Source organism: Hibiscus syriacus, unplaced genomic scaffold (assembly GCF_006381635.1).
Source record: "Hibiscus syriacus cultivar Baekdansim isolate YM2019G1 unplaced genomic scaffold, ASM638163v2 tig00003041_pilon, whole genome shotgun sequence".
Lineage (NCBI taxonomy): Eukaryota > Viridiplantae > Streptophyta > Magnoliopsida > Malvales > Malvaceae > Hibiscus > Hibiscus syriacus.
The window spans coordinates 9,454,486-9,467,698 of NW_024061960.1; the positions used below are offsets into that span (position 1 = coordinate 9,454,486).

Genomic DNA, 13,213 nt, shown 5'->3' on the forward strand with positions numbered 1-13,213 from the left:
AAACACTCACTACTCACAAGAAAGCTCTCTAGTATAGGAAGAAAGAAATGTTTTGGGATGATTTTGAAGCTAAATGGGTAAGGGTATTTATAGTAGAAACTTAGGGACTAATCTTTGAAAATACCCTAAAGTGCAATGACTAAAGTGAATTTACCCATTCCTATTTTCAACAAACATCTACCAAAATTTTACCAAACTTTGAAAAACATTTTTCAAAGAAACATTTACCAAACTTTGAAAAAAACATTTTCCAAAGTTGGTTGCCAAACTTTGAAACTTTTAACATTTCATCATTATATCATATATGGTGGCATTTCCACCTTAATCCAAGCAATTTTGTCGAATGAAGCTTGAGTCCTCTCAAACCCCTGAATCAACTTAAGTAATTGCTTTTGTTCATGGTTTAAGAATGGCAATCGAGAATGATGGGAAGAATGTTATAATTGAAGGAGACATAATTTTTATTGTTAATCGTTTGATTAACTGAAGAGAAGACATCTCAGTCATTGGATTATTGTTCAACGAGGCATGTATAACACTTGTTAACCATCTCGATTTCTAAATGTAATATACGCATCGAGAGATTAATAGAGTGCGCACTCTATAGTGCATTAGGCTTTGTCAATGACCATTTTTCTTTGGATCTTTTATGAAGAACCTGAATGTATTAAAAACGATGTATTTCTTCATGCTATTGGTATTTGAATGAATACATTTTATCTTAAAAAAATAATTTTATCAAATTGTATAGAACAACAAGGGAGATAAAACTCTAGCAAAAATGTTATTTTTAATTATTATTTTTTAATTTAAGTATTTTCAAGTTCAAATCAAATTTCTTTTTTTATTTTGAATTCAAAACAAACTTAATTATTTTAAACTCCCGGATTTTTTAACTGGATCAAATTTAATTTTAATTTTTTTTAAATTTGAATCAAACTTAATGATATTTGAGTTCATCTCCGATGGATATGAGTCGATATGGGTGCCCCACCGTTAGCCCGGCTTGCCCTGATGGTCATGTGCACTATAATTTATTAGTGAGTCCGAGAAAAAGGTTGCTTTATTTTTTGTAAAAATGGTGCGCATGAGGAAAGAAGATAAAGACACCTACAAGTTTCACTTTTTAAAGGTGGAATTCTTTTTTGACCTATTCCCATGCCCTCATATCAAACAGTTTTTCACTTCCCCCCCCCCCCCCCTTGTGTTGGGGCCTTTTGCTTTGCTTTAGAATGTTAAACCCAATGACCAATCAGTCCAACACTCGTATTTATAACTTGTTTTTTTACTTAAATTAATCTTTCTTGTCTGTTATTTGAAACAAGGTTGGGGATAGAGTCTGTCTTTAACAAAACCGGCTGCAACTGTTTCGTATGTAAATATCTTGTCCAAGTTTTGGAGCATAGTGGAAGGCAGAGGAGATGAAGTTGTATTCTTGTCTGACATTTGCATTCTGCTGCAAATAACCAATTTCATCTTTTGCATCCATAAATATAGCTAAGCTTGACGGTTGGGAGAATCGCCTTTTGAATGGTAGATCAGATCAAGTGATTGTATGTGTTATCTTCATCTGAAAAAGCCCTTTTTTAAAGGTACACCATCAAGTGATTACAACAGATCGAATAGCAAAAGGAATTTGGGGGGGCAGAATAATCAAAACTATGATTCAAGGAATATTGTAAAACATATATTTGTCTTGTGGGGTCAATTTCTCTGTATGTAACATACGGTATTGAATTGGAGGAGAAAAGAGGGGATAAAAACTCTAAAAAAATTAAGGGAAGAAACCAAAATGATCGAGACAAAGCTTTGCTTCCAGTTGAAGGCGGAGTCCACCACCACCCAGAAAGGCGTGAGCTTTATGCTCCATTTCTTCCCTGCACATTTTCCCAAACTTGGTGTGCTCTGTGCTTTAACTTTAGGTCAGTGACCCATGCTTTTGAGTTGAATTTCATCGGAGCTGTGGCAATGGTGGCCGGGTTAAAGTTTTCGTTTAGACATAGAAGGGAAAGGAGAGGTGAGACCAATGGAAAGACTGCAGTAGAACGAGTAGAGCTATAAGGTAATTCAACGCAAAGTAATAGGAGCACAATACATGGATAAGATTCGGCCTCCCCGATGAAGATTATGATTTGGTTTTCAGCAGTTGAGTATAGGTTTACTTTTCCATTCAACCAAAACATAAAGTGTTTAGTTTCCACGACAGACGGAGTAAATTTTGGACTTCATTTTCAGATTTTATTCTATCACAAATGTCTAATAAACGACGGTTTAATTTAAAATTAATAAAATATACAATCAAAATATTAAATTTCTTTTAACATTTCTGGTTGAATACAATCTCAGCCTAATTTTCTTCTACCAGTTCATACATTTCTCTTGCGTTAAACGAGGGCAGAGGCAGACCATCAGATTTACAGTAATAAACTCCTTTATTCTCAAAATAAAGGGTCAAGTTTATAAATGAGATTTTTTTTTGAGTTATCAAATTATTAAAAAGTTATAAAATAATCTCAACGGTTCGTATGTTGATAATCCCTTCTTTTTCCTAGTAGCCTGTGACGCACTACTGTAGTTCTGCTCACCATCCCTTGACTCCAACCAGCCATCTCCAAGTTAAGAGAAAGTGAACCAAAAATGTACCCAACAGGCATCTGTTTCAGCTCCTGCACACTACTACACTTCTTTTTATATTTATCATTATTATATAAATAAATGTAATAGAGTGGTAACAAAACAACAGGAACTTTCTTTATAAAATCCAACTCCACTAGGCAGACATTTTTGTTTAACTTGCTTTTCTTCTTCTTCTTCTTCTCTCCCTTTCTCACTCTGAGTTTTCCTTTTTGGTCAATCTTTTTATTTTTCTCTTTAGTCTTATCCGAGAAGAAGACACCATGGGTTGTTTAGGCTGGAGATCAGTGGCATTGGGACTAATTCTACTTGAGGTTTTGTTTTCTGTCAAAGTCGAGTGTTTTCCAGGTCTGTTTGATCGGATATCTAGACTACCGGGTCAACCCGAAGTCGGGTTCCAACAATACTCGGGCTATGTGACCGTTGTTGGGAAGAAACAGAGAGCTTTGTTTTACTATTTTGCAGAAGCTGAAGTAGATTCAGCTTCCAAGCCTCTTGTCCTCTGGCTCAATGGAGGTTTTTCAATATCTCATTCTCAGGCTACAAAAAATAATGCATCTTTTACGTTTTTACAAGTTTCCTTCTTGTAAAAAATTACAGGGCCTGGCTGCTCTTCACTGGGAGTTGGAGCCTTTTCTGAGAATGGACCGTTTAGGCCTAGTAGGGAAGTGCTGGTCAAGAACGAATATAGCTGGAATGAAGGTATACACTTAATCTATTTATTGTTGGATGTTCTTGTTGTAAATCATGGTCTTTTTATAAGCACCTCCACAAGTTGATTGCTTAACAAACCCATTGTTTTTGCAGAGGCCAATATGTTGTATTTGGAGGCCCCAATTGGAGTTGGTTTCTCTTATTCTGTAGACGACTCCTCTTATGAGGCTGTTAATGACAAAATCACTGGTAAAATTCTCCAATCTAAACCCCATTTTCTTAATGTTTAGTAATGCAATGTTCATTGCTCACTATTCTCGTTTTGCTTCTTCTTCTTCTTCTTCTTTCTCTTCTTGTTGAAAAAAGTTCAATCTTTCTAACTTTGTCTCTCTTTGTTATTGTAGCTAGGGACAATCTGGTATTTTTGCAGAACTGGTTCCTCAAATTCCCCCACTACAGAAATAGAAGCCTCTTCATTACAGGGGAAAGCTATGCTGGTATTATTTTGCAACACTATAAAACAAAAACATTATTACTGTTTCTTTCACTGTGAAATGTGACTCATCACTGAGTTTGTTTTTTCTTATTGTCATGTCTAAACCCAGGTCATTATATACCTCAGCTGGCTGAACTTATGACTCAGTTTAATAAGAAGGAAAAACAGTTCAATTTGAAAGGAATAGCTGTAAGTAGTTCTGCAAAGAAATTTCGGTACGTGTTTTGGTGTTTTTTTATTTGAATTTGCTATGTAATATCTATTCCTGTTTGCTCCACTTGATTGCAGCTTGGTAATCCTGTTTTAGAATTTGCTACTGATTTTAATTCGAGGGCTGAATTCTTCTGGTCTCGTGGACTAATATCAGATTCGACATACAAACTGTTCACCACTTCTTGTAATTACTCAAGATATGTCGGCGAGTATTATCGAGGGAACGTTTCTCCCAATTGTTCGAGGGTGATGAGTCAAGTAAGTAGCGAAACCAGTAGATTCGTCGACAAGTATGATGTTACACTTGATGTCTGTATATCATCAGTTCTCTCGCAGTCCAACATCCTTACTCCCCAAGTGAGTTCGATTGTATAGTTTCGTAAACTCGAAATGTCTAACGATCTAGTTCTAGTCTTTGCTACTTGTTTCTAACTTGGTTTCTTTGTCCAAACAGCAAGTTGGTGAGACAATAGATGTTTGTGTAGAAGATGAAACTGTAAATTACTTAAACAGGTAAGATGTGCAGAAAGCTCTCCATGCTCGTCTTGTCGGAGTCCGTAAATGGGCCGTTTGCAGCAAGTAATTCTCTTCTGCAGAACTCATATTCAATGATTTACCTTGTTTATTTGGATTTGAGATTGTGGGTTCATATATCTTCCTTGTAATTTGCCCATCAAGTGTCCTAGACTATGAACTGCTCGATATCGAGATACCGACAATCACTATTGTGGGCAGACTCGTGAAGGCTGGAATCCCAGTCATGGTGTACAGGTAAATCGTCCTCTGTGAAAGCTTTCCTTCATGTTTCTCCGAAAATAGTACTCACAAGAGACGTATTTAAATACAGTGGAGATCAAGATTCTGTTGTCCCATTGACCGGGAGTCGAACATTAGTTAATCAACTGGCCAAGGAATTAGGCTTGAAGACAACTGTGCCTTACCGAGTTTGGTTCGAGGGACAGCAGGTAAAGTTTGATGAAAATTACTGAGTTCTGAACTTAATGGTAGTATTATGCTGCTAATACAATAATATTTTTAAATTTCTGGTTGTTCCTTGAAGGTTGGTGGGTGGACTCAAGTTTATGGTAATATCCTATCTTTTGCCACAATTAGAGGAGCATCTCATGAAGCCCCATTCTCACAGCCCAAGAGATCATTGGTTCTGTTCAAGGCATTTTTGGATGGCCGGCCATTACCGGAAGCATTCTGATCTGCTCAACAGATGGAGATTGTAAGTTTGATTGCTGAAGGTCTGAAAATTGCATTTGTTTGTTTGTTCCTTGATTTCTTATCACTCACTGAATATATATATATATAAACCCTGGGTTATGCCTCAATGGAATCTGACTGGAGTGTAGAATCTTATTATGTTGATGTAACAACAAGAAACAAGAAAAAGGAGGAAAATAGTACAATTTTGTTGTGTGTGTGTGGGGGGGATCAAGCACCTGGTAAAGAGCTTGTAGAGTTGTTGGATGGTATGATGGGAGCTTCAACTTGCATTTCCAAGCAATTGAACTCCAAAGCTAGTATAGGCTTTGATAACATAACCGATATGCTGAGGTTTCTTCCATTATCTGCCGCTTCCTCGGCTGTAAACTCTCTCCTTTCTGAATCACTATTTCTTTCATTCTTTAATGGTGATGGCCCCGATATTTTTGCTGGCCGCACCGCTCGTACTCTATCATGTCGAATATTCACAAAATTACTTCATAGCAACACGGTTAAGATTTGACGAACATTTGAGCACTGATGTCCATAATGCAAAGTTAATTACTGCAGCGAATATAATCATACCTGCAGGCAAGACGGCATGCATACTTCAAAAGGTTGGGGTTATACTCTGTTTGGCCACTGTAATTTCACAACAAAAAAGTTGACATCTACTTCATTTAGTGAAATATAGATCATGTAGAAAATTACCTAAAGCTTGGAAGTGACATTCTGATCGATGGACCCATCCATTTGTTGAGTTTCGGACTAGGCACTGCTATCACCAAGATTTTACCAGAAAAGTACATAAGATCTATAACATATATTAATGCCAGAAGCGAAGGCAAGATATCATGATCATGACCATCAGGTGTATTTAAGCATAATTTGCAGCGATTTAATTCACGCACGCGATGCTTCACTTGGGATAATGGGTAATGCCAAGGAACTAGGATGGCCATTACATCAAGCAGAACACAGCTTAACCTTGAAGGAAAACTCAACAACATAATATTGCCTAAAGCTTTTTTTTTCAGATGAAACATTGTACAACATACCATGAAGAGGTATGAAAGTTCATCACATGATTCACATCAGGACGATCGAGTATGAACTCACCATCGGTTATAAGTTTGATATTACAGATATCCAATGGAGTGGGACCCAAAACTTCCGTCACCTGAACATCCATACAGTCTTTGGAGTGGCAGCTTGTAGTGCTCACACCAATCATGTTTAGAAAGCCACCAATTCTGTCCTTTGTTTGTCTAGGAACTGGTGTAATTCTCTGTTTCAAACAAAGAACGCATCAAACATGAATCATAAACCGAAAATAAACATGAAAAGGTCTTTCTTTTCGCATGCGTTGTGTTGCCTGTGCCCTAGCAACATGTAAAAAAGGGCACAACTGCAGAGTAAAATGAATTTTTATAAGCATCCTTGATTCTAATTAGTATATTGGCAATGAAGTTGATACATGTACTCTCACAAAACCTGTATGGCGCTATACATATTTAGACCAATCTTATTGACAAGAGAATCGTGCCAGAGATACCATCAATGAGTAGAACGAGGAGTACCTTTGAAAATCTGGCTACCTGACTTGGAAGCCCTACATCCTGCCACAACGAAAAATAGTAACAAAAAACACCGATGCAAGTTCAAACTTCAATTAGTAGAAGTAAAGGAATTAGGGCATCAGTTACTTTAAAAATGCATCTTGTTCACAGGGTGTAGCAGGAGCTCTGCATCCCTGTGCAACAGTCATATGTCGAACCAGTGGAGATGCGGGAGTGATGATCAACTTGTATTTTTGTGGTGTAGAGATAGAATTAAGTTATAGTCAGGTAAATTTGGCCCGGTCTCTCCTTTAAGTTGCTAATAAGACCATCTTACTCTAAAATTTCAATGCCTTACCTTCCGTCCATGGTGACAAGCTTCTTCACTGTTCACAAGAACCCTGGCTGCCCATCTGCTCAAATTTGAATAAAGAAAAGAAACAAGAAGAAGATGCAATTAGTTCAAATACAGAAAGGAAATAGAAGAAGGATACACATAAGACAAGGCATGCATGAAATAATGAGAGGAAATGAGGAAATGCATGAATCCGACAGACTTCCTTCTAAAAAATGGCAACTTGCTAATGCCACTTGAGGAAGCTTATAGCAAATGTGACTAATAACACTGAATGATTCCCTTTTTCAGCATGATCAAATGAAATGGCTGCATAATTAAATAAACAGTAGCAAGACATTCAAGTTATAAAAGTTGACTGGCCAACCTGATTATGTGATAAAGTTAAACACAAATGAGTGGTGGGACACCACCTAATTTTTGTATCCAATCGGTTTCGTTTAGCTCAGTTCAAACCTTAACCAAACTGGTACATGAACACTCAGAGTAGGGCCATGGAATTCACTCGATGATGCATTTTCTCCATACATGATACATAATGAACAACGCTTTTTAATCAATCCAAATGAAAGAGGGAAGAAAACGTACGCGCAAGACGTTGGCGGATTCCACACGATCCCCGCTATCACCACAAGCTGGCAAAGAAACAGTTGACATGTAATCACAGTTACTTCCTGCTTTGTACTGGATAATATTCTCTCTAATACTACAAGCAAACAACCAAGTTCCTAGGCACAGAGCAATGAACTTATGAAATTAGGAGAAACTGATTGAAAATGAGAGTGCTATGAAACCTCATCAAAGACGCCGGCAGGGCTGTGATCGTAGTTGGCAAGGAAAAAACCACCCAATGTGTATCTGCATTGTGCATGCTGTTGATTAATTGGTGGGGAAAAGAAAACACAATAAACCCCCATAGAGTGATTAATTGGTGGGGAAAAGAAAACACAATAAACCCCCATAGAGTTACCAGGTAAAAATAAGAGTACCCAAAAGCTTCAACCAGGCGGAGCTCCTTTGGGATGAATGCTCTAGCGGTTTCAGCTTTCACAAGATGGAGTTGATACAAGGCACTGGAGATAGATGGAATTCACACAATTCAAGAACCAAATAACAGGAGTGGAAAGCTTTCTTTTTTCTTTTCTTTTACAAGGACTGAACACTTTACCTGCCTTTGAAAATCCAGGGTGGACTGCCATAGCCTGTTGAGCTTTTTGTTTCTCCGGAACCCATCAACCTCTCAGCTGGGAACCTAATTTCTTGAACCCACTAGCTTGTATTATAGCAGAAACACAAAATCAATACAGAAAGAGGAAGAAGGGAAAGAAAGAGAAGACTAAAGACAAAGGAGCTTCAGAGAGAGAGAGAGAGAGAGCGAGAGAGAATGGAAGTGAGAAAGAGGGAGTAACCGGCAGAAGAGAAGAAAGAGAGAGAGAGTTGAAGCAAGCAGGCGGGCAGGCGGTGTCAAGGGAGTGGATAGGCTTTATTTCCGCATCCTTTCTTTTAATTCTGTAATTGTATGAGCTTTTTGACATCGACTTAGTGCCAACTGAAAAATACCATTACCGGGTACACAGCCCCCCTTATGCTTTAACTCAGCCTGCCTTCCCCCGAAACCACCTCTTTATTCACTGCTTCCTACATTTTCTCTCTCTTTCTTTCTCTATCTACATGCTAAGTCGAGTGTATTAATTCACTAAAAAAATTTGCAATAATAAATTACAAGTCTTTTTAATTTTAGAATATAACTCTTTACCATACAAAACTATTTAATTACAAATATTTAAGTATTAATTAGGGAGGGACATATAAAAAAATGAGTTTAGGTCGAGTTTTTTTTTTAAATTAAGGTTGAGTTCGAGTTAAGAATAAAAAATCCTCGACCTAATTCAATTCAAGATAATCATATAATTAGTCCTCTCATATTTAAGGACAATTATAATAATATCACTCTATGTTTTTTCAATTAGATCTTTGTATTATCTAATAAAATGAGAATTATATATTAGATCGGGTCAGATCAAACATAAATTTTTACCTAAAAATCAGACTAAATTTCGAGTTGTGCGAAACATCTCTAAAATCGAATAAGGTTTAGATGATAGGTAGAGGGATAGAATACTCATACCGGATTCATATCGATAAAATATCGGACGTGATTCAACAAAATTTTATCTCTAGTTTTGACATATTTTAAGAAGTTAACGATTTTAAACTTTTTAGTATCTAAATTCTAATCTCACCTTATATATATCATACCTGTCTGAATAAAGTAACAAAATTTAAGGCCCTACTTAATAGTTTTAAGTATGCCTAGTATTCAAAAGACAGTATTTGAGCCTAGATTTATGTCTGGTCAAGTTAATATTAGGGTAAAGTATAGTAACGGTCACTGAACTTTTCTAAATCTTTCATTTCGATCCCCCAACTTTTAAAAATTGCAATATAATCCTCCAACATTTAGTTCATTTGTAATATGGTCCCTCAACATTTAGTCTATTTGCAATATGGTCCCTGACGTAACTGTTGGGGGACCATATTGCAAACGGACTAAATGTTGGGGGATTGTATTGAAAGTTTTAAAAGTTTGGGGACCTAAATGAATGATTTAGAAAAGTTAAGTGACCATTACTATACTTTACCCTTAATATTATTTTCTTACAAAACACGTGTTACCATTTCTGTGCTTTTTTTTAAGGGAAAACAGGTTGAATTTATATTTAATTTCCTGCAACGAAGGTGACGTCCTTCCCTTCGTGAATATATCACTATCACATTAACATTAACAAGAATTAAAAAACAACAAAATAATTCGATTGGATTAAAACAATCAATTCAGTTTGTTGAAATTTGCTTTGGCTAACTGGAGCTGCGATTCACAGCTTTCTAAGAGCATATTCCCCTTTATTCTTTCTCGTTCACACGAAATGTTGTTTGGGTAACCTCCAATGAGGTAAAATCGACTCCCTCAAATGCACCGCACCTCCAATTTTCAACTGGAGACGTAAGGCTCCGGTGAGGAAAAAATTACATTTCACCGGAATGAATCAAAACCAACTGATTATTAACAAAATTCTCACCATAGTTATAATATTAATTTTAATTAACTGGACGTATTTTTATCGCCGAATTAATAAAAAAATGTAATTTTAATAAACAATTATTTCTGGGTGCTAATTTCTATATATAATCTTAAAATGTTTTGGGTAATTAGGCCGCTAAATGGCCCAGCATCGCCTAATTAGCATGCGTTCACATGTCATCTCGGTTTCATTAACTTCTCCAAATCTAGATGTTCGTTGGAAGCCACGTAACCCAACATCTACATTTACATTATTAATTAAATTTAGCACGCTCTGGACTCACGATTAGTTAAATTTAGTTTTCAGCCACAAAACTTGTCCACTTTTGATAACATTATTAATTAATTAACAGTTTTTATTTTAATTAAATATTATCATGTTCGGATTAAAATACTTAAAAATAATAATAATTATTTATATAAATGTTAGGAGCTAATTTTATTATTATATTATATTATATTATTTAAGATTTGGATACAAAACTAATAAATGTGAATATAAAACTTTTATAATTGATTCAATTTTTATAAAACAATATTTTAAATATAAATTATCTTTTACTCACGGGACGGGTAAATTATATAATATTTTTAATTAAATTTATGTCACGTAAGTTATGAAACTTTGTAAAAGAAAATTAAGATAGTAATGAAATTAATGTCTACCAAAGATGAGATTAAGGGATAGTGTTAGGTAAACTAACACCATGGGCTTAGTTAAAGTATAGTTTCCAATAGAATTAATACATTAAAGATAACAGTATCCTTTGCACACACACTCTTTTCTTACAAATGGAATCATACAATAAGATTACAACTTCATTGAAATGACAATTTCCACATGGCTTCCTTCCCTCGACACATGTACATGTTTCTTTCTCTTAATCTTATCCAAACGTTATAATTTTTAGTATATATATATATCGTATAATCATTTGATTGAATATTTAAAAATTCGTCTTTAATATTTAATCGAATAATTATTTTAAATTTTATTTTATTTTTGAATTACTTTAGTTCTTAACTCTTCAGTTCTATTCAAAAAGATTTTCTTTTAAAATTATTTAATTATTGATGTGTCACATATTATGTGTACTTAAACATTAACATATTCATGTTAACATATATACGATTTAATTACTAAAAAAATATATTTATTCAGTCATGTTAACAATTAAAATTACTAAAAAATAAATATTCAAATAAATTTAATTGTGAATTTTGATATTATGATTAAAATATATAAGATTTGTATATGTGATAATGGAGAGATTTGTACTCATGCTACCAAATCTAAAGTCATCAACTTGGCAACCAGTGTACTAGGGGGGTGAGGTAACATGTCAAGTGCATGTAAGATACCCAACCGATACATTCAAAGAAAAGAAAGAAGGAAAGATGTTAAAGTAATAAATAGCATATCCAATCATGGGCTGAATGAAAGTGATTGGGCAGTGACGGTGAGCACTGAGGGGAATGAAATGACACGCTGGGATGAACTTTTTTCTTCTTCCCAGCAACAAAGCAAAGCCAAAAATCATAGCGTAATGCAATCTGGATTTCTTAAAACTTTACACGTACTAGTAGGGAGACGTGTCGGCTGTTGAAGCATTGCCTTTATTTTTTTTATTTCCAATGATGCTACTTATTATGATGATGCACTTTTCGGTCCCACTGCAACCGGGAAATATGAAGTCAGCCAATCAAGTCTAGATCCTTGGACTGTGTCACTGTCACAACTGGGTCATCCCCATGCACTTGCACCGTATGTCTAGCTTCCCTTTCCACATCAATAAATATTGTCTTCTCGTCATATCCTGTTAGGTAACCACGCGTGAGTCTGCACCCAACCCCACTGCAATTGCCTGCTTGGTTTTTTGTTTCTTTTTTTATGCGAGGGAAGACTACCAGTGGAGTATCTGAAGCAATGGGATTTCGGTGGTAGTGGATTTGCTGAAGCTGAAGATTCAGCCGTAGAATTATCATTAATTCGTTCATTCTGTTTAGCTTTCACAAATTTTGTCATGGAAAGCATGGCCTCATGTTATTGCGGTCCAAGCCGCAGTATCAGGTTCATCTAAGACTCAAGGCTTGATTTGCTTAGTCCAATTCACCATATTTTAAATACAGAGTAACAATTACACACTCTCCATACAGATACGAAACTAAATCTCATTTTGTTTCATCCTCACAAGGCACCCATGCTAACATTACAAATAGCCTTATACTTTACAAAGATGGTAGGATTTTATTCTTTCTTAACGCCGAGTTATGAGTTCTTATCGAGTTCTAACTAATATGATCTATAAGATTTGAATGAGTTAAAAGTGCAACTTAATATTGTCAACACTACACGGCTGACTAGTCTAGATAATTACTAAATAATATATATTCATAATTTTCTTAATCAATTAACAATACGTACACATCCTACAAACATAATATATATAACAATATTTCTTTTAGCCCGAATCTCTATAGAAAACATTTATTTTAGCCACTTGATGGGTTGTGAAGTTGATATTTGAGATGTATCCTTTCACTCTCTCTCTCTCTCTCACACATAAATATTACACTATTTCAAATCTTTAAAACATTCTTACTCAAATCAAAGTTTGCCGTATCGCCAATGAACTCTTCAGACTTCTTTGGTCTGATTGATGATGTCTCTTTCAAGACACCATGATGTTCATCTTCTCAATTTTATTGAATTTTTAACTTCCACTGAAATATAATTTATTGGCAGCCTCCAACTGCTTAAGCCACTACCAATCATTATCTTTGATTTGGTTCCAAACCTTTGTATTCTCAAACTCTTACCAAATATATAATTAAGTGCAATCATGAAAACATATATATTTGAGAGCACCACTACTACAACATATAAATTAAATGTACATGAACACAATTACTCTAAGATCTAGCCTCAACTCATCAGCCATATCCAACTAACACAACACGCATTATTACTTTATAATGCCAGCCCCTTCCATGTAAAACCAAACCAT

At 35.4% G+C, this 13,213-nt stretch overlaps 2 protein-coding genes across 5 annotated transcripts; one reads left to right on the plus strand and one right to left on the minus strand.

The window, feature by feature from the left end:
- Positions 1-2,721: 2,721 nt before the first annotated feature.
- Positions 2,722-5,278, plus strand: LOC120172038 (serine carboxypeptidase-like 45). Its single transcript, XM_039179615.1, is given in 10 exon segments — positions 2,722-3,150; positions 3,235-3,336; positions 3,442-3,537; positions 3,693-3,785; positions 3,894-3,973; positions 4,073-4,354; positions 4,452-4,576; positions 4,676-4,768; positions 4,845-4,962; positions 5,058-5,278. Coding segments are annotated over 10 exon segments (1,392 nt in total). The 5' UTR covers positions 2,722-2,897; the 3' UTR covers positions 5,208-5,278.
- Positions 5,279-5,327: 49 nt separating this feature from the next.
- LOC120172046 (protein NEOXANTHIN-DEFICIENT 1-like) lies at positions 5,328-8,578 on the minus strand. 4 transcript variants are annotated; one of them, XM_039179628.1, is made up of 10 exons: positions 8,292-8,578; positions 8,074-8,196; positions 7,918-8,041; positions 7,712-7,758; positions 7,127-7,181; positions 6,790-6,828; positions 6,329-6,497; positions 5,921-5,984; positions 5,795-5,851; positions 5,328-5,678 (listed from the first exon to the last, which is right to left on the minus strand). In XM_039179628.1, exons 1-10 carry the CDS (start codon positions 8,354-8,356, stop codon positions 5,438-5,440), a joined length of 984 nt encoding a protein of 327 aa, XP_039035559.1. In that variant the 5' UTR covers positions 8,357-8,578; the 3' UTR covers positions 5,328-5,437. The 4 variants fall into 4 exon arrangements, with proteins under 4 accessions (XP_039035559.1, XP_039035556.1, XP_039035565.1 ...); XM_039179625.1 differs by having other exon boundaries at positions 7,127-7,184; XM_039179634.1 differs by having other exon boundaries at positions 7,918-7,981; positions 8,113-8,196; positions 8,292-8,577.
- Positions 8,579-13,213: the final 4,635 nt, after the last annotated feature.